The sequence below is a fragment of the Oncorhynchus masou genome, chromosome 13 (genome assembly GCF_036934945.1).
Source record: "Oncorhynchus masou masou isolate Uvic2021 chromosome 13, UVic_Omas_1.1, whole genome shotgun sequence".
Taxonomy (NCBI): Eukaryota; Metazoa; Chordata; class Actinopteri; order Salmoniformes; family Salmonidae; genus Oncorhynchus; species Oncorhynchus masou.
The window spans coordinates 41,150,754-41,174,024 of record NC_088224.1 but is presented as its reverse complement, the minus strand read 5'-3'; the positions used below and the strand labels follow the sequence as shown (position 1 = coordinate 41,174,024).

Genomic DNA, 23,271 nt, shown 5'->3' with positions numbered 1-23,271 from the left:
GTTACAGAATCACCCACCACAACAGGACCAAGCGGCAGCAGGAGCAGCAGGGCGACCAGGAGCATTCAACCAGGTAAGGTTGGGCAGGCTCGGTGCTCAGGAGCTCCAGTGCGCCTGCACAGTCCGGTCTATCCAATACCACCTCCACGCATCAGCCCTCCATTGGCAGCTCCCCGCACCAGGCTTCCTGTGCGTGTCCTCGGCCCAGTACCACCAGTGCCAGCACCACGCACCAGGCCTACAGTGCGTTTCGCACTGTCCAGCGCTGCCAGAGCATTCCTCCTTTCCAGCGCTGCCCGGAGTCTCCCGCCTGTCCAGCGCTGCCGGAGTCTCCCGCCTGTCCAGCGCTGCCGGAGTCTCCCGCCTGTCCAGTGCCGCCAGAGTCTCCCACCTGTCATGAGCCGCCAGAGTCTCCCGTCTGTCATGAGCCGCCAGAGTCTCCCGTCTGTCATGAGCCGCCAGAGTCTCCCGTCTGTCATGAGCCGCCAGAGTCTCCCGTCTGTCATGAGCCGCCAGAGTCTCCCGTCTGTCATGAGCCGCCAGAGTCTCCCGTCTGTCATGAGCCGCCAGAGTCTCCCGTCTGTCATGAGCCGCCAGAGTCTCCCGTCTGTCATGAGCCGCCAGAGTCTCCCGTCTGTCATGAGCCGCCAGAGTCTCCCGTCTGTCATGAGCCGCCAGAGTCTCCCGTCTGTCATGAGCCGCCAGAGTCTCCCGTCTGTCATGAGCCGCCAGAGTCTCCCGTCTGTCATGAGCCGCCAGAGTCTCCCGTCTGTCATGAGCCGCCAGAGCCGCCAGTCAGCATGGAGCAGCCAGAGCCGCCAGAGCCGGCAGTCAGCATGGAGCAGCCAGAGCCGGCAGTCAGCATGGAGCAGCCAGAGCCGGCAGTCAGCATGGAGCAGCCAGAGCCGGCAGTCAGCATGGAGCAGCCAGAGCCGGCAGTCAGCATGGAGCAGCCAGAGCCGGCAGTCAGCATGGAGCAGCCAGAGCCGGCAGTCAGCCAGGATCTGACAGAGCCGCCAGTAAGCCAGGATCTGCCAGAGCCGCCAGTAAGCCAGGATCTGCCAGAGCCGCCAGTCAGCCAGGATCTGCCAGAGCCGCCAGTCAGCCAGTATCTGCCAGAGCCGCCAGTCAGCCAGGATCCGCCATCCAGCCAGGATCCGCCAGTCAGCCAGGATCTACCAGAACCGCCATTCAGCCAGGATCTGCCAGAGCCGTCAACCTGCCTGAGCTTCCTCTCAGTCCTGAGTTTCCTCTCAGTCCTGAGCTACCCCTCAGTCCCGAGCTACCTCAGTCCTGAGCTGTCCCTCAGTCCGGAGCTGGCCCTCAGTGCAGTGGGGCCCTTTGTTAGGGTTACTAGGCCAAGGTCGGTGGCGAGGGTCGCCAATCTAAGGACGCTAAGGAGGTGGACAAAGAGTAAGTTGGAGTGGGGTCCACGTCCAGCGCCAGAGCTGCCACCGTGGACAGACGCCCACCCAGACCCTCCCCTATGGGTTTAGGTGTGTGGCCGGGAGTCCGCACCTCTGGGGGGGGGGGGTCTATGGTTGCCTGGAGTGTTTCTCAGAGGCAGGTGGTTATCGTTGTCTCTGACTGGGAACCATATTTAGGCAGCCATATTCTTTAGGTCTCTTGTGGGTGATTGTTTCCTCTCTTTGTGTTTGTTGCACCAGATAGGGCTGTTTCGGTTTTTCACATTTCTTGTTTTGTATATTGTTCTATTTTCATCCTCCATTAAAGATGTATAAAGATAACCACGCTGCATTTTGGTCCGCCTCTCTTTCACCAGAAGAAAACCGTTACACTCATCCCAAAATATCCCGAAATCCTAATGAGTTAATTGTTACATGATTAATTTAATCAGGTAACTATTAAACATAGTTAGTTGATTCGATAAATAACAGTCATCAGATTAATGAAAGTAAACTCATGACAGATGATCCATTGAAATAGGATGCACCTGAGCTCAATTTTGAGGAAAGGGTCTGAATTTTTATGTAAAGAAGGTATTTCTGTTTTTAATAAAAAATTATGGGGGTATTGTGTGTAGATAGAAAAAAACTTAATTCAGTTTAGAATAAGGCTGTAATGTAATGTGGAAAAAGTTAACTGGTCATAATACTTTCCGAATGCACTGTAGTTAAATAGTTAACCAATAGGTACCCAGACAAACTATTTAGCAGTCATATGGCTTGGGGGTAGAAGCCGGTCAGGGTTCTGTTGGTTCCAGACTTGGTGCATCGGTACCGCTTGCCATGTGGTAGCAGAGAACAGTCTATGACTCGGGTGGCTCGAGTAGGGCCTTCCTCTGACACTGCCTGGTAATAGAGGTCCTGGATGGCAGGGAACTTGGTCCCAGTGATGTACTGGGACGTACGCTCTACCCTATGTAGCGCTTTGCGGGCGGATTCCAAGCAGTTGCCATCAATAGTGCAGTTGATGAAGTTTTTGAGGATCTGAGGGCCCATGCCAAATCTTTTCAACCTCCTGAGGGGAAATAGGTGTTGTGCTGCCTTCTTCATGACTCTGTTGGTGTGTGTGGACCAAGATAATGCCTTAGTGTTGTGGACATGATTGTGGGGACGCCTACAACCTGGTGCAGATACAAAAGGGGGACGAGTGGAAGACCACCTTCAACATGGCCAGCGTCCACCACGAGTATCTGGTCATGCATTTTGGCCTTACCAACGCCCCTGCTGTGTTCCAGGCTCTGGTAAATGATGTTCTCCACGACACGTTGAACTGGTTCATCTTTGTCTACATTGATGACATCCTCCCCCCAAGAACACGTGCTCCACGTCCTGGCAGGTTCTTCAACGCCTTCTGGAGAATCAGCTATTTGTGAAGGCAGAGAAGTACGAGTTCCATCGCTCCACCATCCCCTTTCTGGGTTACATCATCTCTGCTGGGAGTGTCCAGATGGATCCCGGGAAGGTGAGAGCGGTGGTGGATTGGCCTCAGCCTATGTCCAGGATGCAGCTGCAACGTTTCCTGGAGTTCACCAACTTTTATCGCCGCTTTATCCAGGGTTACAGCACCCTGGCTTCCCCCATGTCTACACTCACCTCGAACAAGGTTCCGTTCATGTGGTCCTCTGCCGCTGACCAGGCGTTCCAGGACCTCAAACACCGCTTCACCACTACCACTTTCTTGGTTCATCCTGACCCTTCCTGTCAGTTTGTGATGGAGGCCGATGCTTTGGATTTTGGAGTGGGGGCTGCCCTGGGATGCAGCTTAAGGTCCAGGGAAGAACATTCTACCCTGGACCTTAAGCTGCATCCCTGCGCCTTCTTCTCTCACCGCCTCAATGCCATGATGAAGATGGCATTGGAGGAATGGAGGCACTGGCTGGAAGGGGCGGAACATCTGTTCATTGTGTGGAACGACCACAAAAACCTGGAGCATCTTCGCACTGCCATGCGCCTCAACTCCAGACAAGCGAGGTGGGCTCTGCTGTTTACCGGGTTCAACTTTTCCCTCTCTTACCGGCCAAGAATGTCAACCTGGATACCCTGTCTCGCCGATATAGCTCCACGGTTACCACCCCAGAGTCCGAGACAGTCCTTCCCACCTCGTGCCTGGTGACGGCACTCAGCTGGGGTATAGGGAACCTGGTCCGGGAGGTGCAGTGGTCCCAGCCGAACCCTGGGTGGGGGGCCCAGGCAAGCCTGGAGTGGGCCCATTCCTCCAGGCTTGCCGTGCACCCGGGATCCTGTTGGACCCTGACCTTCGTGCGACAACGCTTTTGGAGCCCTACTATGGTTCCAGATGTCACCGTGTTTGTCACCGCCTGCACGGTCTGTGCTCAGAACAAGACTCCTTGGCAAGTTCTGGCTGGTTTTCTGCAACCACTGCCTGTCCCTCATCGTCCCTGGACCCACATATCCCTGGATTTCATCACGGGTCTCCCCCCGTCTGAGGGCAACTCTGCCATGCTGACTGTGGTCGACCGGTTTTCCAAAGCCACCCACTTCATTCCTCTCCCCAAACTACCCTCGGCCAAGGAGACGGCACAGCTCATGGTGCAGCACATCTTCTGGATCCATGGACTATCCGTGGACATGGTCTCCGACAGGGTCCCTCAGTTCTCGTCCCGGTTGTGGAAGGCGTTCTGCACCCTCATTGGGTCTTCAGCCAGCCTGTCCTCTGGGTTCCACCCCTGGTTCGATGGCCAGTCGGAGCGAGCCAACCAGGACCTTGAGACTACTCTGCCCTGCCTGGTCTCCGCCAACCCCACCATCTGGAGCCAGCAGCTTGTGTGGGTGGAATACACCCGCAACACCCTTCCCTGCTCTGCCATGGGCCTATTGCCATTTGAGTGTTCCCTGGGGTTTCAGGCCCCGCTCTTCCCCGAGCAGGAAGAAGAGGTTGGCATACCTTCTGCCCAGATGTTTGACCGCCGCTGTACCTGGAGGAGAGACCGGTTGGCCCTCCTCAAGATGACCTCCAGGTATCGACAACAAGCTATCAAATCAAATCAAATCTAATATATTTATATAGCCCTTCGTACATCAACTGATATCTCAAAGTGCTATACAGAAACCCAGCCTAAAACCCCAACAGCAAGCAATGCAGGTGTTGACGCACGTTGGCTAGGAAAAACTCCCTAGAAAGGCCAAAACCTAGGAAGAAACCTAGAGAGGAACCAGGCTATGAGGGGTGGCCAGTCCTCTTCTGGCTGTGCCGGGTGGAGATTATAACAGAACATGGCCAAGATGTTCAAATGTTCATAAATGACCAGCATGGTCAAATAATAGGTCTGGGACAGGTAGCATGTCTGGTGAACAGGTCAGGAACAGTTGAAACTGGAGCAGCAGTTGGTGGACAGGGGACAGCAAGGAGTCATCATGCCAGGTAGTCCTGAGGTATGATCCTAGGGCTCAGGTCGTCCGAGAGAGAGAGAGAGAAAGAGAGAATTAGAGAGAGCATACTTGAATTCACACAGGACACCGGATAAGACAGGAGAAATACTCCAGATATAACAAACTGGCCCTAGCCCCTGACACATAAACTACTGCAGCATAAATACTGGAGGCTGAGACAGGAGGGTAAGGAAACACTGTGGCCCCATCCGATGATACCCCCGGACAGGGCCAAACAGGAAGGATATAACCCCACCCTCTTTGCCAAAGCACAGCCCCCACACCACTAGAGGAATATCTTCAACCACCAACTTACCACCCTGAAACAAGACCGAGTATAGCCCACAAAGATCTCCGCCACGGCACAACCCAAGGGGGGGCGCCAACCCAGACAGGAAGATCACATCAGTGACTCAACCCACTCAAGTGACGCACCCCTCCTAGGGACGGCATGAAAGAGTACCAGTAAGCCAGTGACTCAGCCCCTGTAATAGGGTTAGAGGCAGAGAATCCCAGTGGAAAGAGCGGAACCATCCAGGCAGAGACAGCAAGGGCTGTTCGTTGCTCCAGAGCCTTTCCGTTCACCTTCACACTCCTGGGCCAGACTACACTCAATCATATGACCCACTGAAGAGATGAGTCTTCAGTAAAGACTTAAATGTTGAGACCGAGTTTGCGTCTCTCACATGGGTAGGCAGACCATTCCATAAAAATGGAGCTCTATAGGAGAACACCCTGCCTCCAGCTGTTTGCTTAGAAATACTAGGGACAATTAGGAGGCCTGCGTCTTGTGACCGTAGCGACATGTAGGTATGTACGGCAGGACTAAATCAGAGCGATGGGTAGGAGCAAGCCCATGTAATGCTTTGTAGGTTAGCAGTAAAACCTTGAAATCAGCCCTTGCCTTGACAGGAAGCCAGTGTAGGGAGGCTAGCACTGGAGTAATATGATAAAAGAAAATTGGTTCTAGTCAGGATTTTAGCAACCATATTTAGCACTAACTGAAGTTTATTGAGTGCTTTATCTGGGTAGCTGGAAAGTAGAACATTGCAGTAGTCTAACATTGAAGTAACTAAAGCATGGATACATTTTTCTGCATCATTTTTGGACAGAAAGTTTCTGATTTTTGCAATGTTACGTAGATGGAAAAAAGCTGTCTTTGAAACAGTTTTGATATGTTCGTCAAAAGAGAGATCAGGGTCCAGAGTAACGCCGAGGTCCTTCACAGTTTTATTTGAGACGACTGTACAACCATTAAAGATTAATTGTCAGATTCAACAGAAGATCTCTTTGTTTCTTGGGACCTAGAACAAGCATCTCTGTTTTGTCTGAGTTTAAAAGTAGAAAGTTTGCAGCCACCCACTTCCTTATGTCTGAAACACAGGCTTCTAGCGAACCCTGGCTCCCCGGTATTGTCTCAGGCAGAAGGTATGGCTATCCACCAGGGATCTGTCCCTCCGGGTGGAATCCTGCAAACTCTCCTCCCGTTTATCGGCCCGTTTCCCCTTTCTAAAATCATTAGCCCCTCTGCTGATTGTCTTCTGTTGCCCCGTACACTTCGTATACACCCCACCTTTCATGTGTCCAGAATTAAAACTTCTTCAGGATTGGTGTGTCCCCTGCGGGATGGTTGAGCTAACGTAGGCTAATGCGATTAGCATGAGGTTGTACTGACTATCCTACCAATCCTTGAATTCGGCGATGTCATTTACAAAATAGTCTCCAACACTCTACTCAGCAAATTAGATGTAGTCTATCACAGTGCCATACGTTTTGTCACCAAATCCCCATATACCACCCACTACTGCAACCTGTATGCACTCGTTGGCTGGCCCTCGCTTCATATTCGTCACCAAACCCACTGGCTCCAGGTCATCTATAAGTCTTTGCTAGGTAAAGCCCTGCATCATCTCAGCTCACTGGTCACCATAGCAACACCCACTTGTAGCATGCACTCCAGCAGGTATATTTCACTGGTCATCCCCAAAGCCAACTCCTCCTTTGGCCGCCTTTCCTTCCAGTTCTCTGCTGCCAATGACTGGAACGAATTGCAAAAATCACGGAAGCTGGAGACTTACAGTATATCTCCCTCACTAAATTTAAGCATCAGATGTCAGAACAGCTTACCGATCACTGCACCTATACATAGCCCATCTGTAAATAGCCCACCCAACTACCTCATCCCCATATTGTTATTTATTTTTGCTCTTTTGCACCCCAGTATCTCTACTTGCACATCATCATCATGCACATCTATCACTCCAGTGTTAATGCTAAATTGTAATTATTTCGCCACTATGGTCTATTTATTGCCTTACCTCCCTAATCTTACTACATTTGCACACACTGTATATAGATTTTTCTATTGTGTTATTGACTGTACGTTTGTTTATCCCATGTGTGTTGTTGTTTTTGTTGCACTGCTTTGCTTTATCTTGGCCAGGTCACAGTTGTAAATGAGAACTTGTTCACAACTGGCCTACCTGGTTAAATAAAGGTTAAATAAAATGTAAAATAAAAATAATAATATGTATATCCTTGCTTCAGGGCCTGAGCTACAGGCAGTTAGATTTGGGTATGTAATTTTAGGCAAACATTTTAGAAAAGGGGCCTGATCCTTAAGAGGTTTTAATTAAACCCATGTTACAGCCCTTTGTCTCCTGTTTCCAGGCCTACCCCTACCCCTCTACCCCGTCTCATCGATGGCCAACCGGCATACACGTTGAGGCGTCTCATGAAGGGTCGACCTCAGGGCAAGGGATTTCCAGTACCTGGTTGAATGGGAGGGTTATGGCCCGAAGGAGAGGTGCTGGGTCCCCGCCAGGGACATCCTGGACACAGGCCACATCACGGATTTCTAACGCCGACACCCCGGTCAACCGGATATGCGCCCAGGTAGTACGCCAGGTGGTGCCCCTAGAGTGTGTGTGTGTGTGTGGGGGGGGGGGGGGGCTACTGTCACACCCTGATCTGTTTCACCTGTCTTTGTGATTGTCTCCACCCCCCTCCAGGTGTCACCCATCTCCCCCATTATCCCCTGTGTATTTATACCTGTGTTCTCTGTCTGTTGCCAGTTCGTTTTGTTTCATCAAGCTGACCAGCGTTTTTCCTTCTGTTCCTGTCTCGCAATTGTTCCTGTTTTCTAGTTTTCCCGGCTTTGACCTTTTCTGCCTCCCCTGACCTTGAGCCTGCCTGCTGTCCTGTACCTTTGCCCCACCTATCTGGAGTACTGACCTCTGCCTACCCTGAGCCTGTCTGCCGTCCTGTACCTTTGCCCCACCTATCTGGAGTACTGACCTCTGCCTACCTTGAGCCTGTCTGCCGTCCTGTACCTTTGCCCCACCTATCTGGAGTACTGACCTCTGCCTACCCTGAGCCTGCCTGCCATCCTGTACCTTTGCCCCACCTATCTGGATTACTGACCCCTGCCTGTCCTTGACCTGTCATTTTGCCTGCCCCTGTCGGATTAATAAACTGTTGTTAATTCGACTCTGTCTATATCTGGGTCTTACCTTGAAACATGATAGTCATTTTCAATTAAGGTATCTTTACTTTTACTCAAGTATGACAATTGAGTATTTTTTTCCACCACTGCCTATTTTACTGAATCTTACCTTTTCGAAACAGAATATATCTTATTCAAATTCCTACCCTCTCTCCGAATGAGAAACTTTTGCCTAAAGGTGTTGCTTCAAGAGGCTACATTTGCACACGGTGCTTGGTCACAAGGCTTCAAATACTAACACTGCTTGCATTGTCACTCAAACAATATTTGAAGATGCATGGAACTTGTCCTCTTTTATGAGAGGAGATCTAGATGATTATAACACTAGAAATGTGCCTATTTGTTTTACATTAGTCAATTTAAAATAAGAAAATTGCATTTTTATTTTGTCTGTTTTTATTTCCCCATCTAAATATATTGGCTGGGTGTTAATAATTTAACAAGTTTTATATTGTTTACTGTAACCAGTTTTATATTGTTTGTTGTCGTCCCTGAAGCACTCAATCATGTTCAGAAAGGATCCAGAGAAAACTCAACTGGTCACCGAGAAAGGCACCATGTATAGCATCACCATGGAAAGGTAAAGTAGCCCGTTTATTTATTGTCTGAAATTGTCAGTCTGTTGTTTTCAATTATGTAATTAACATTTATGATATCTGAAAACAAAATGACATCGAAATATGACTGGATAAGGGCGTCTGATAAATAACCAAAATGGAAATTTAAACTTTAGCCTAAATATAATTTGATAAGTAGGGGTTATTTATTTGAATTTGTTTCTCCATTTCCACAGCAACTATTAGTTTATCTTTTTTTCACTTGAAGCATATGCACATGATTAGGACGATATGATTATTGAATTATGCTAATGAGTGATTGGGCCTAGTTCTCACATTTCATACGCTGTAGTCACATTTATTTCACATGTATTTTAGTCTGTTTAATGTGACAGTTTGTTTTATAATATTTTCTATACAGCAGACAGCCTTGAGATCACCTTATTAGGCGTTATCTGTCCTCAAGCTCAGCCTCGCCTCCTGCAAGCTGGGTGGGTTATAGCCTACAATATTTTACACACGGGTCTGGTTCTGGCTGGCTGTAGTGTTGCGCAAACTTGGAGGTTCGAGACCGCTTGTGATGTTGTAAAATAAACTTTGGAAGATGTAATTGGTGTACGAGGAGGGTGTTGAGCACCCATGGTGAATTATTTGAATTGGTATTTTCATGTATAGAATTTAAAAAACTTTTTTGAGAATCTTAGACAGCCTAATACTCCAGTCATGCGAGAGAAAAAAGATTTGCGCACGGGTTCTAATTCTGGGTTTGCAATTGCCCCACAGTAAGGATGATAGGAGCTCAGCTGAGAAAACTCAGAAGTGTCTCACCCCACCAGTGCTCTGCTATCGTGGTAATAACGTACTGTCAGTTCACCGTCCTTCTGCCTCCGATGTTAAACGTAGCTTAGACCCAATTGTCATGCTAAAGTGCGCGGTGTCTTTCCTTATTTCATAGCATTCTCACCAAATGTGGTATTAACGCTCTCCCACAGTGTTGGGAAAGCTACTCTGAAAATATAGTTGACCAATTACTTAACACTGGCAGAAGTTAAGCTACACCAAAGCTACGCTTAAGAAAATATAGTTTACTTAAAGGGGCAATCGGCAGTTGTTACATTCATTTTTGGATTTATAAATGAATGATATATTGATTCTGGAAGAATATAACTTATAGAATATAACCTAATGAGCTCAGTTTAACTGTCATACCCCATCAGAACCCAAAATATAAGCTTGTTTTACTCCAATTTTAGTAAACAAAGTAAATATAAACAAACACTATATAGCCCCAAAACATGGTTAAAACTATTATTTTGATATCATTGATGGTCATTCCCTGCATCCATAGCTCAGCTTTTTACCGAAACAGTATGCTTTGTTATTGTTTCTACTGATTATTGCCACTTTAACTAACATTACTTTGAAAAGCGAGTTCACTACATCCAAACTACTTTACGATAAATTATCATATCTAAATATGAAATGTCCTAGACTACAAACAATTGGACTAAAATACATGTGAAATAATTGCAAGAACAGATTTCTCTGGAGTCAGATGTTAACAGAATGTGTAAATTGTCCTATTGAACACACAAACTATGTGTCAAGTGAGAATTAGGAAAGAAAGGAAATTTCCTACTTCAACCATATTTTAGTGTGTAGTTCCAGTAGTTAGCTACACCACTACATGGCAAAAAAGTCATTAACTACCACCAAGCTACAAAATGTATTGAATTACTAATTGAACTACTCACTACTCCCCAACACTGCTCTCTCATCACATCCATTATCTGGTCCCTAGTTGGGGATTTAAAGGAAGGATAGCTCTGGAGCTACAAGGTTGAACAAACAGAGACACATCAGTTAGTCAGTTAGCCTAACAGATGAAACTGGTTCAGTGTTCAAGGCATGGCCCCAGTGTACCAATGTATGACTCTCATAAGGCCCCCAGCTATTGATATAACCCAAATAATGTAAATTATCAACATTGGAGCTAATAAGGCTCCCTACCAACCTGGTTTTCCTGATAGGTTTCCTTTCATGTACCAAACAGGCTCTGAAATGGAGGTGCTCTGTATATGCTGGTGACTGTATATGGTACAGCAGTATACTCCCTGGGGTGTTGGAAAGAACACACTGTTGACAAGACACAGTAGGAATAAGGCACTGGGCATACTACAACTTGTAGCCACAACATACAACATTGTTACAGTTTTAATGACCCTCACTCACTTAAATGCGACAGACAAATATAAGCATATTACTAAAAAAGATGTATGTCATGCTTAATACATACAATGTAATTAACATCACAGACAATGTAATTAACATCACAGATGTAGAATTTACATTTTGAGGAAAAAACACCCACACTGACTTTTTTTTCTCTCTGCCTCATGGCAACGTGTAGAATTGCAGGAAATTAGCTTTAAAACAGCAACATTGTCTCTGAGCCACATGTACACCTGTGCACAACTCGAGAGGACCATCCTTTCTTACAAACTCTGCTCAGCCTGTCTTTCTCTCTTCTTTCCATTCCCCCTCCTCCCCCTCCCCCTCTTCCTAATTCTTGGATGATTTTCATGACATCCATCTCGCTTGTCTGGTCTTTCTGGGCACAACTTGAGAGGGACAGCCATTCTTACAGGCTCTGCCTACTGTCCCCCTCCTCCTCCTCCTTCTTGGACAAAGTTCATGATGTCCATCTATCTTGTTTTCCCTTTCAGTCTCCTTTTCACCCCCCTCTTCTCCTCCTTTTTAGATAATCCATATGTCTGTTGTCTTCCCTTCCTGCCCCCAACAGTGTGTCCACAGATGAGATAATGCAGATGGAGAAGGACAGAAACATCCATCATTGCCATGACAACTGCCAGGCTACGGAGGACAGGGAGCGGGAGAAGCAGTTGGCCAGGAAGAGGCTCTATGTGGTCTCGGCTGTTTGCTTGGTCTTCATGATCGGAGAGATCCTGGGTGAGGGGTAAAATGACACATGACTATTGTTTAGCCTGTCGATTAGTTAGTCAGGGACTCTATGTGTCTGTCAGTCAGCAGTCAGTTAGTTAGTTGTTAGTCAGTCAGTCAGTCAGTCAGTCACACTCTCTCTCTCTCTCTCTCTCTCTCTCTCTCTCCTCTATCTGTCTGTCTGTAGGTGGTTACTTTGCGGGGAGTCTGGCGGTGATGACAGACGCCGCCCACCTGCTGGTAGACTTCGCCAGTTTCATCATCAGCCTGGTGTCTCTGTGGCTCTCGTCCAGACCCGCCACACGCACACTCAGCTACGGCTGGCATCGTGCAGGTGAGATCATCATCCTCATCATCATTGTTGTCATCATTGTCATCATTTGTCTTTATCGTCATCATCATCATCATTATTGTCATTATTCATCAACATCAGCATCATCACCTTCTTCTTCGTGATGATCATCATTATCATCATAATATGCTCATCCTCATCATCACTACCATCTTCATCAATAATCAATACTTGATGTATCCCAATATCATGAGCCAGCGAATGTTGAAAGCTACTATAAGCCGTCGATAGTATACTCAATGCGTGTGCTTTATACTCTCACATGCTTTCTGGAACAAATAAGTTGAAGTGGAGGGATTTAGTATGTCTATAGAAGAGCATACCTAATGGTTGTTTTATAGCGTTGTGATTGTGTATCTTGGTCTTTACAATAGGAACCTGACAAATCATACAAAAAGGAGAAGTCCTTAAATACAAAAATGGCAAATCCAAAAGGTGGTAGGAATAGCACAAAAAAGCCTCAAGAGACACTCAAAAACAAAAACAGAATTCCACAAGAGCATCCACCGGAATCGACAGGAAAACACAGAACACTAGGGCTGGGTGCTAACATACAAACACAGAGCACAGAACTGAGGGAAACTAAGGGTTTAAATACAATCAGGGGAAATGAGGTACAGGTGCAAATAATAATGGGGAACAAGGGAAAAAACATAAGGTCAAAAAGCACAATGGGGGCATCTAGTGACCAAAACCCGGAACAACCCTGGCCAAATCCTGACAGAATCCCCCCCCCTAGGAACGGCTCCTGACGTTCCTACCAGCTCTCTCAGGGTGGAGGGCCCTGAACTGACGAATGAGGTCAGGATCCAGGATGTCTTTGGCAGGAACCCAGGAGCGCTCCTCGGGACCGTAGCCTTCCCAGTCCACCAGATACTGCCAGGACCGCTGCACCCGGCGGGAATCCAGTATCCGATGGACGGTATAAGCCGGCTGGCCTCCAATGACACGAGGCGGAGGGGGAGGTCTGTCTGCCGGGACAAGGGGAGAAAAAACAACAGGTTTTAACAATGAAATGTGAAATGTGGGATTAATCTTAAGGGATCTGGGTAAGTGTAGGCGATAAGAAACTGGGTTAACTCTCCTGGCAACCTTGAAGGGACCGATGTATTTTTGGGACAGCTTGCGAGACTCCACCCGTAGAGGTAAGTTTCTTGTGGAGAGCCAGACTCTCTGGCCGGGGCGCAGGGTAGGCCCGGGACGGCGACGTCTGTTGGCTTGTTGTTGGTACCTCTGTGAGGAACGCATAAGATTAAGACGGGTCTTCCTCCACATAAGCCGACAGCGTCTGACGAACTTCAAGGCTGAAGGCACTCTGACTTCTGCCTCCTGGTCCGGGAACAATGGAGGAGCATAGCCAAACTGACACTCGTGCGGGGACATACCAGTGGAGGAGGAGCGCAAGGTGTTGTGCGCGTATTCGGCCCAAACAATAAAGGATGACCATGTGGACGGGTTGTCACGAGTCATACATCGGAGGGTGGTTTCCAGCTCTTGATTCATCCTCTCTGTTTGGCCGTTGGACTCCGGATGGTACCCTGAAGATAGACTGGCAGAAGCCCCCATGAGTTGGCAGAAGGCCTTCCAAAACCTTGAGGCGAACTGGGGACCTCTGTCAGAAACCATATCTTGAGGAATGCCGAAGACTCGGAACACATGATTAATTACCAACTCAGCCGTTTCCTTGGCAGAAGGTAACTTAGTCAGAGGGACGAACCTGGCCGCCTTTGAAAACCTGTCGATTATGACTAGGATAGTAGTATTGCCATGGGATGGAGGAAGCCCAGTAATAAAGTCCAATGAGATATGGGACCAGGGTCTGTGGGGAACAGGTAAAGGGTGAAGGAGTCCTTGAGGGCGGAGGTGAGAAGATTTGCCCTGGCAGCACACGGGACAGGCATTGACGAAAGTGGCAACGTCTTCTCTTATGGTAGGCCACCAGAACTTACGCTGGATGAACTCCAAGGTGCGACCTACGCCCGGATGACAGGTGAGGCGAGAGGAGTGCCCCCACAGAAGGACCTGAGTCCTCACTGCCTTGGGGACAAACAACCGATTGGCAGGACCTCCTTTCGGGTCCGGTTCGCTAGCTTGAGCACGTCTCACGGTATCCTCAACTTGCCACGAGATCGGAGCCACAATCTTAGCAGCAGGAAGGACAGGCATGTCCGTGTCATCTCGAATGGCAGGAGCGTAGACTCGGGACAGGGCATCCGGTTTGAGATTCTTCGACCCGGGCCGATAGGTGAGGATAAACTGGAATCGATTGAAGAAAAGAGACCATCTAGCTTGTCTAGAGTTCAACCGCTTCGCCTGCTGGATATACTCCAGATTTTTGTGGTCCGTAAGCACTTGAAACGGGTGAGAAGCCCCCTCGAGCCAGTGTCTCCATTCCTTCAATGCCATCTTAACCGCTAGGAGTTCACGATCCCCCACATCGTAGTTCCTCTCAGTCGGGGTAAGCCGGTGTGAGAAGAAAGCGCACGGATGAAGCTTCTTGTCTTCACCCTCTGAGACAGGACAGCTCCAACACCAACCTCTGATGCGTCTACCTCCACCACAAATGGTTCATCCGTAGTCGGTAGTATCAGGATGGGAGCAGAGAGAACGCGCTGCTTGAGTCCTTGGAAGGCCGTCTCAGCTTCTCTTCCCCACAAAAACCTTGCATTGCCACCCTTGGTTAAAGCTGAGAGAGGGGCTGCCATCAAGCTGAAGTTCTTGATGAACTTGCGGTAAAAGTTTGTGAAGCCCAGGAAACGCTGAACTTCCTTAACGGATTTGGGGGTGGGCCAATCCGCTACCGCCCCTACCTTCCTGGGGTCCATTTGGACTCGACCGGGTTCCACTACAAATCCCAGGAATTGTACTCGGGATGAATGGAATTCACATTTTTCCGGCTTAACGTACAGATGGCTGTCCAGGAGGCATTTGAGTACTTGTCTGACATGCTTAGTGTGTTCTTGAAGGGAGCTCGAAAAGATGAGGATGTCATCCAAGTAAACGAACACAAATATGTTAAGCATATCCCTAAGCACATCGTTTATGAGCGCTTGGAACACCGCTGGGGCGTTGGTCAGGCCGAAGGGCATCACCAAGTATTCATAGTGACCAGTAGGCGTGTTGAAAGCGGTCTTCCACTCGTCACCAGGTCTGATCCGCACAAGATGGTATGCGTTCCGCAGGTCAAGCTTAGTGAAAACAACTGCTTCCTGGAGCAGCTCGAAGGCTGTGGCCATAAGGGGTAGCGGGTAACGGTTACGGACGGTTATGGCATTGAGTCCCCGGTAGTTGATGCAAGGACGTAATCCACCGTCTTTCTTGGCCACAAAGAAAAACCCTGCTCCCGCCGGGGAGGTGGATGGACGCATGAGGCCTGCTTCCAGAGCGTCCTTGATGTAGGTATCCATAGCAGCTCGTTCGGGTGGAGATAGGGAAAAGATCCGACCCCTGGGGGGCAAGTGCCCGGAAACAGGTCGATGGGGCAATCGTAAGGTCTATGGGGTGGTAGCATGGTGGCCCTCTGTTTGCTAAACACCAGTTTGAGGTCATGGTAACACTCGGGAACTCGGGTCAGGTCGATGGATTCTAAAGACTCGGGAGTAGAACTCGGGGAATTCTGGAAAATACAAGTAGCTTGGCACGTAGGACCCCACTGCTTGATAGTGCCCACAGACCAGTCGATGTGAGGGTTATGGCTGTGAAGCCAGGGGTATCCAAGGACGAGAGGGAACTCGGAACAGGAGATCAAATGAAAGTTCATCAATTCCTGGTGTTGTGAAACTGAAAGTCGCAAGGAGGTAGTGACATGAGTGACAAGTCCAGATCCCAAAGGGCTTCCATCCAATGTAGTGACCCTCATGGGTTCACTTAGAGGTTCAGAGGGAACGCCATTCTCCTTCGCCCAGACACCATCCATGAAGTTACCTGCGGCTCCAGAGTCTACCAAGGCTTGAAGGTGAAGCTTGTGGTTGTCCCAGGAGAGGGTGACTGGAATGAGCAGACGGGAGTTGGACGGATGGGAGGAGGTTATGTTTCCCGTTACAGTTCCCCCGGTCTGTACGGGACAGAGCGTTTCCCTGGAGCCCGGGACACGTGGAACGGAAATGGCCCGGTTTGCCGCAATATAGACAGCGTCGCTCCTCATCCGGCGGTCTCTCTCAGCCTGGGAGATGCGTCCAATCTGCATGGGTTCCGATGGAGCCAGCGAGGATAAAGGTGGGGACTCGGAGCTGGGACTGATAGGGGCTAGAGGTCTACGGTTGAGTTCTCTCTCTCTCAGACGCTGGTCAATGTGTGAGGCCAACTTGATCAGGGACTCGAGATTGTCCGGTGGTTCCCGAGTGGCCAGTTCATCTTGGATAGTGTCGGAAAGGCCTTTCAGAAAGCACACCGTGAGCGCCTCGTTGTTCCAGCCACTTGCTGCTGCCACCGTGCGGAACTGGATGGCATAGTCCGTCACGCTGCGCCAACCTTGGTGGAGAGTCAGGAGCTGTTTGGCTGAGTCAGAACCACTGCTTGGGCCTTGAAACACTCGTTTGAATTCCTCAGCAAAGGCAGAGTAGCTGGCACAGCAGGAACTATGGGCATCCCACACAGCAGTAGCCCAGGCCAGGGCTTTTTCCGACAGCAGGGTGATGATATAAGCGATCTTAGACCGGTCGGTGGGAAACGACGAGGGTTGTAGCTCAAAGGAGAGAGAACATTGGGTGAGAAACCCTTTACAAGCACTTGGATCACCTGAGAACCGTTGGGGAGGTGGAAGACGAGGTTCAGCCAGGGGGTTAACTGCCATGGGTACGTGAATCTGAGGTACTGGGACGGGAACTGTTGCCGGGGTAAGACGATCAGATATTTGCTTAATGGAAGTCAGCATCTCCGACAGAAGATGAGAATGTCTAGCCATTAAGGCCTCTTGCTGAACCAGGGCGGCTTCGTGGCGTTGGACAGTCTCCTGGTGGTGGGACAGCATGGCAAAAAGGTCCTGGGAACTGGCTGCCTCTGGGTTCATTTTTGGCTCTGTGTTTCTGTCAGGACCAAGTTACGAACCTGGGTCTCCGGAGTGAGAAACAGTCACTTAACCAACTGAGCCACGAATAGTCAGTAGAACCCAGAAGATGAGGCAGACACAGCAGTACTTAAGACGGTGTATTTAATAAAGTAAAAAAAAAGAATCGACAGGAAAACACAGAACACTAGGACTGGGTGCTAACATACAAACACAGAGCACAGAACTGAGGGAAACTAAGGGTTTAAATACAATCAGGGGACTGGGGACTGCTGGCAAGATCAAATGGGTTTTCCTGCATCTCTTTACTGTAATATATCTGTCCATGACATTTCTATCATTTCTATCTCTGCCTTTCCCTTGATTTAAACATGATGTGTTCTCTTTTTCTCCTCTCCTGTGTGTGTGTGTGTGTCCTCTCCCTCTATCCTCTAGAGATCCTGGGCGCTCTCCTCTCGGTGGTGACCATCTGGCTTGTGACAGGTGTGTTGGTCTACCTGGCCGTGCAGCGGCTCATCAGAGATAATTACGAGATCGAGGGGACCATCATGCTCATTACCTCAGGCTGCGCTGTGCTTGCAAACATCATGTGAGTCCACCGACCCGAAACGCAGCCCATTCTTTCACCATTCATGAACTGAAATGTTCGTGGAGACATTCAATTCCATTCATGAATTGACTTCTAATTCATCTTCTGGAATTGACGTGGTCTGCTGTTACCATGACTAATATAGTATTTACAATTGACGACTACTGATGACAGAGAAGCTAAGAAACTGACGTGGATTGCCATGGGTTTTATTCCCTGTAAATAGTATTTTAACAGTTCCCGCTTAGGACTAGATATTAGTGACTCACAAGTGAAAATCAAACCACAATATGTCACACTTTATTTGGATAGTCTGTATTTTCATACTATCAACAAACTATCTGTTAATAAGCAACTGCTTGCTAAGGTTACTATTAGGGTTAGGGTTAGGTTTAGAATAATGGTTAGGGTAAGGGTTAAGGTTTGGGAAAGGGTTAGGATAAGTGTTAAGGTTAGTGTTAAGGTTAGGGTTAGAGCTGCGTTTAGGGTTAATAGATACAGTAATTAGCTGAACTTTTACTGATAGTCTAGATTGTCCATCTATAGATGCTCTACAGACTATCCAAATAAAGTGTTACCCAACAGTAGCAAGTAGATGTGACAGTAGCAAGGATATACAAGTATTGTCATGTAAACAGCCGACAGATATCTTCCACAGTATGAAGAGTCAATGTTGCAGTAATGCATCCAGGTATAATGCTTTATAACTTGTTGTAAGCCTATATGAACATTTATAATGCCTAATAACAAGGCTTTTAATATGTTATGTCTTTCTGAACGTCCTGTGGGCAGTATGGCTTTCACCTTGCACCAGTCCGGGCATGGGCACAGCCACGGGGGCCTCAGTAGCGGGCACAGCCACAGCCACGGCAACAACGACAAGGGCAACCATGGTCACAGCCACGCGGTGAGTGATAGGCACGGGCACAGCTGCAAAAGTAACCACTCACACGGTAACGGTAACCAGGAAAACCATTCCCATGGAAACGGCGATTTGGAGCAGCATGGTGGGGTGGACGTTCAGCAGTATGAGTTGTCGGAGTCACGACCTCAGGCCAACGCCAGCGTGCGTGCTGCCTTCGTGCACGTGGTGGGAGACCTGCTCCAGAGCATCAGCGTGCTGGTCAGTGCCATCATCATCTTCTTCAAGGTCAGTGGTAAGAGAACAACTGGGGTGCTATATGGGAGGTAGTGGTCAACTGGGGTGATGAGGGGGATAGTGGTCAATTGGGGTGATGTGGGAGATAGTGATCAACTGGGGTGATGTGAGGGGTAGTGGTCAACTGGGGTGATGTGGGAGATAGTGGTCAACTGGGGGGATGGGAGGGGTAGTGGTCAACTGGGGTGATGGGAGGGATAGTGGTCAGCTGGGTTGATGGGGAGATAGGGGTCAACATTGGTGATGGGAGGGGTCGTGATCAACTGGGGTGATGTGGGAGGTAGTGGTCAACGGGGGTGATGAGGGAGATAGTGGTCAACTGGGGTGATGGTGGGGTAGTGGTCAACTGGTTTCATGTGGGAGGTAGTGGTCAACTGGGGTGATGGGGAGAAAGTGGTTAACTGGGGTCATGTGTTAGACAGTGGTCAACCGGGGTGATGGTGGAGATAGTGGTCAACTGGGGTTATGTGGGAGGTAGTGGTCAACTGGGGTCATGTGAGAGGTAGTGGTCAACTGGGTGATGGGGAGAAAGTGGTGAACTGGGGTCATGTGGGAGCAGGGGCGTTCGGTGACATTTAAGATGAGGGAGGATGATCATTTTTTATTATTATTTCTATTAAAGCATATTGGATGACTGTCATTTATATTCCATTCACCCAGTTCAATGTAACATTGCTAGGTTTAGGCTACTACATGACACTCAAATTTTCCCTATACCCATCATAAGGTTGCTACAACCTAGCTTATGAATAAACATTTACATCTTAGGTTCACAGGTCAAGAGACAAATTTGTGTAATCAAGGTGACATACAGTGACACATTCATTACCGTCTTGCACACTCTTGCCTGCATCTAGCTGATCTAGGGTGTTATCATTAGTCCAACAGTTGCAAACAAGAGTTGCTACTGGACAAATTCAGACATGTTTTTTCCCCGTTTTGTTCCGTTTGCTTCCATTTAAGACACGTTTTTCAACAGAATCGGAAGAATGAATATACCACTGATTCCACGTAATTACAGTTCACTTTCAAAGCAGCCACATGCAAACAGCATGATCATTTTGCTTGTTGTATAATTCCTTCTCGCATCTACGCACTCTCCTCCTTTCTCCTTTCTTGGCTTGTGGACAGCCATCAGCTGCTGTGACCAGGCGAAAAAACCTTTCCAAGCCAAACCTTCATATCATAACCATTAACCGCTACCCACAGCTTACATCATTGTCACCATATTAGCTAACGTCATAGTCAACATAGCTACTAGAACTAACGTGATAGTAAACCCGCTGCAATCATGCTAGCTAGTACAGTCAGCAAGAAATGTAGCAGTTACACCGGTGGCCACTGTGGCAATAAATTAATAAAAGCAACAGAAAAATAACACAAAATCTCTCTCTCTCTTACAAATAAATACATTTGTTCAAAACCGTTATGTTATGTAGTGCTAGCTTGCTGTAACAAAATTAATGTATCTGATCCTTTGATTGGGTGGACAACAGGCTGCAAGAGCTCTGATAGGTTGGAGGATGTCTTCTGGAAGTTGTCAGAATGACTGTGTAAGTCTATGGTGGGCGGTGAGAACCATGAGCATTCTAGATTTTGTATTGAAGTCAGTGTACTCAGAGGACGGAAACTAGCTGTCCTCCGGCTACAACATGGTGCTACCCTACAGAGTGCTGTTGAGGCTACCATAGTCCTTCATTGCAAAGCAGTGTGTTTTAATCAATTATTTGGTAACGTGTTTAAAAAAAAGATTAACTGAGGAGAATGGTCCTACCCTTCTTCCTCTGAGGAGCCTTCACTTTGTGGGAGGTAGTGGTCAACTGAGGTGGAGAGGGCGATGGAGTGAGGAGATTAGGGCCGAGGGAAAATGGGCAGGTTAGATAAGGATGTTAGTGTTGACTCACTCTCCCTGGCTTTCGTAAGATGTAATTTTGATCTGATCATTTAGATAGCTGAATACTCTGCATTAGAATGAAACACAGTAGTGTCCCAAATAGTGCCATGACAATATTAGGTAATTAGTCTAATTTCATAGATTCAGTTAAAAGTCCTTTTGAATTTGCATAAATTTTGCATAAATACTATTGAAAACTCTCAGCAAAACACAATGAATCAAGCATTAATTGATGGAAGATCCATATACTGTAACTACTATTTCTAGTTAGCTACGTTATATTATAAATAGTTGACTATCCACTTCGCGATTTATTAGCTTGCGCAAACAAATTAAGTATCTCTGCAGTATATAATGTACCACTTGGTCACAGAAGTTTACAGGTTCATTTCACAGTAAACCCAGGGTGACTTTTAGACTCTTCCCCCTCTTCCTTCCTGTGTGTGATAATCTCTCACTATCTTCATGTGCTGAGCATGCACCCCTGTAGGCATTAAAATCTACCGCGTCATGTTCTCAAATGGAACTTTTGAGCATGGTGTATTTTTTTGACTGATATTGTTGCAATTTTCAATATAATTATCCATTTTATGATGCTGTACGGGCACAAACTTTACTTGTTTCAACGTGCGATTGGGACGTCATAGATTTCCTCAAGTATGTCTTGACTAAAGTAAAATATATTGGGGGGGAAAGATGTAAAGATAATGTAAGATGATGCTCCCAAGTGGCGCAGCGGTCTAAGGCACTGCATCTCAATGCTAGAGGTATCACTACAGACACCCTGATTCAAATCCAGGCTGTATCCCAAACGGCTGTGATTGGGAGTCCCATAGGGCGGCGTAAATTGGCCCAGCGTTGTCCAGGTTTGACCCTTGTAGGACGTCATTGTAAATAAGAATTTGTTCTAAACTGACTTGCATGGTTAAATAAAGGCATAAATATATATAATATTAAACTATGTAATGATCATGGTCCTTAATCACTCTTTCTCTGATTCCCACAGCCCGAATATAAGATAGCTGACCCTATCTGTACGTTCCTGTTTTCCATATTTGTCCTGGGAACCACCATCACCATTCTGAGAGACATCTTGACGGTCCTCATGGAAGGTAAAACATGGAATTCCCTCTAACATCCTTGTTTCAGGATTATGTCAAAGTGGCCGTCTTAGACTACAGACTAGGAATGATTTATATTGACGACAGCCACGAGGATATGTTTTTGCGCAAGAGTTGATGATTGTAACATGTCTAAAAGGGACCTAATTTGCCAAACTTTTGTGCCCAGTCCCTCCTCTGTGCGTGTGTGCGTGTAATGAAATCCATATCTTTCCCTCCATCTCGATCTCTTCCCAGGCACCCCAGCTGGAGTGAAGCACGGTGAGGTGAGGGATCGGCTGCTGGCAGTGAAGGGGGTGAAGTCTATCCATAGCCTCCATATCTGGGCCCTGACTATGAACCAGACGGTGCTGTCAGCACACGTGGCTATAGGTGAGTGTAGCTGGACCAGGCTGTCAGTAATCTACTGTTATGTTACATCTCTCATATATAATGATGATGATGATGGCTTTATTGTATTCATTACCATTTATATCATTTTGCCATATATCAGAGTATTACACTTTCTGTGGAAATACCACTGCCGTTTCCACTATCTATGACTTGACTTGATCAGACCATAGTGACTTGCAGAACTGTGATTTGGTCTGTTTCATCATACTTACATTTCCCTTTCCCTCCACAGATGACTTAGTGGATGCCCAGCCAGTTCTAAGGGAGATGAACCAAACTTGCTTCTCCAACTACAACTTCCATTCAGTCACCATACAGCTGGAACAACAGGCTGACCAGAAGCCTGGGTGTAGCCTGTGTGACGACCCCAAAATCTAGACGTCTGTTTAAGCCCATTGGAGAGGCCAGGAGCCCAGAAGAATAAGCTACCAAACCAGGATTTAGTTGTAACCTGGACAGGCTTTTGGCCAGTGCTTGACTTGGCCAGGAACATGCTGGAACTGAGTTATAGCACCTCACATATTCTACTGCTTGAGTTCCTGCACCTCTTAGAGAATATTGGCTTAAAATATTCAGTGGTGTAAAGTACTTAAGTGAAAATATTTTTTAAGTAATACTTAAGTTGTTTTTTGGGGTTATCTGTACTTTACTTTACTATTTATATTTTTGACAACTTTTAAGTTTTACTGCACTGCATTCCTAAAGAAAATAATGTACTTCTTATGCCTTACATTTTCCCTGACACCCAAAAGTTATTGTTACATTTTGAATGCTTAGCAGGAAAGCACAATTGTCTAATTCATGCTCTTATTGAGAGAACATCCCTGGTCATCTCTACAGCCTCTGATCTGGCAGAATCACTAAACACAAATGCTTCGT

The 23,271-nt window shown here is 47.5% G+C and overlaps 1 protein-coding gene across 1 annotated transcript; it reads left to right on the top strand.

The window, feature by feature from the left end:
* Positions 1-8,867: 8,867 nt before the first annotated feature.
* On the top strand, positions 8,868-23,018 carry LOC135552326 (proton-coupled zinc antiporter SLC30A8-like). The gene is made up of 8 exons (XM_064983886.1): positions 8,868-8,941; positions 11,722-11,888; positions 12,067-12,213; positions 17,672-17,825; positions 18,618-18,975; positions 21,885-21,990; positions 22,237-22,371; positions 22,625-23,018. The coding sequence occupies exons 1-8, from the start codon at positions 8,868-8,870 to the stop codon at positions 22,768-22,770; spliced, it is 1,287 nt and encodes a 428-aa protein (XP_064839958.1). The 3' UTR covers positions 22,771-23,018.
* The last annotated feature ends 253 nt before the right edge of the window (positions 23,019-23,271 follow it).

Excerpts from the sequence above, each read along its gene's own strand:
- LOC135552326 (XM_064983886.1), top strand. The coding sequence starts at position 8,868 with ATGTTCAGAAAGGATCCAGAGAAAACTCAACTGGTCACCGAGAAAGGC. Across the intron at positions 8,942-11,721 it reads TATAGCATCACCATGGAAAG|TGTGTCCACAGATGAGATAA; the intron begins GTAAAGTAGCCC and ends TGCCCCCAACAG. Across the intron at positions 17,826-18,617 it reads GCTGTGCTTGCAAACATCAT|TATGGCTTTCACCTTGCACC; the intron begins GTGAGTCCACCG and ends TCCTGTGGGCAG.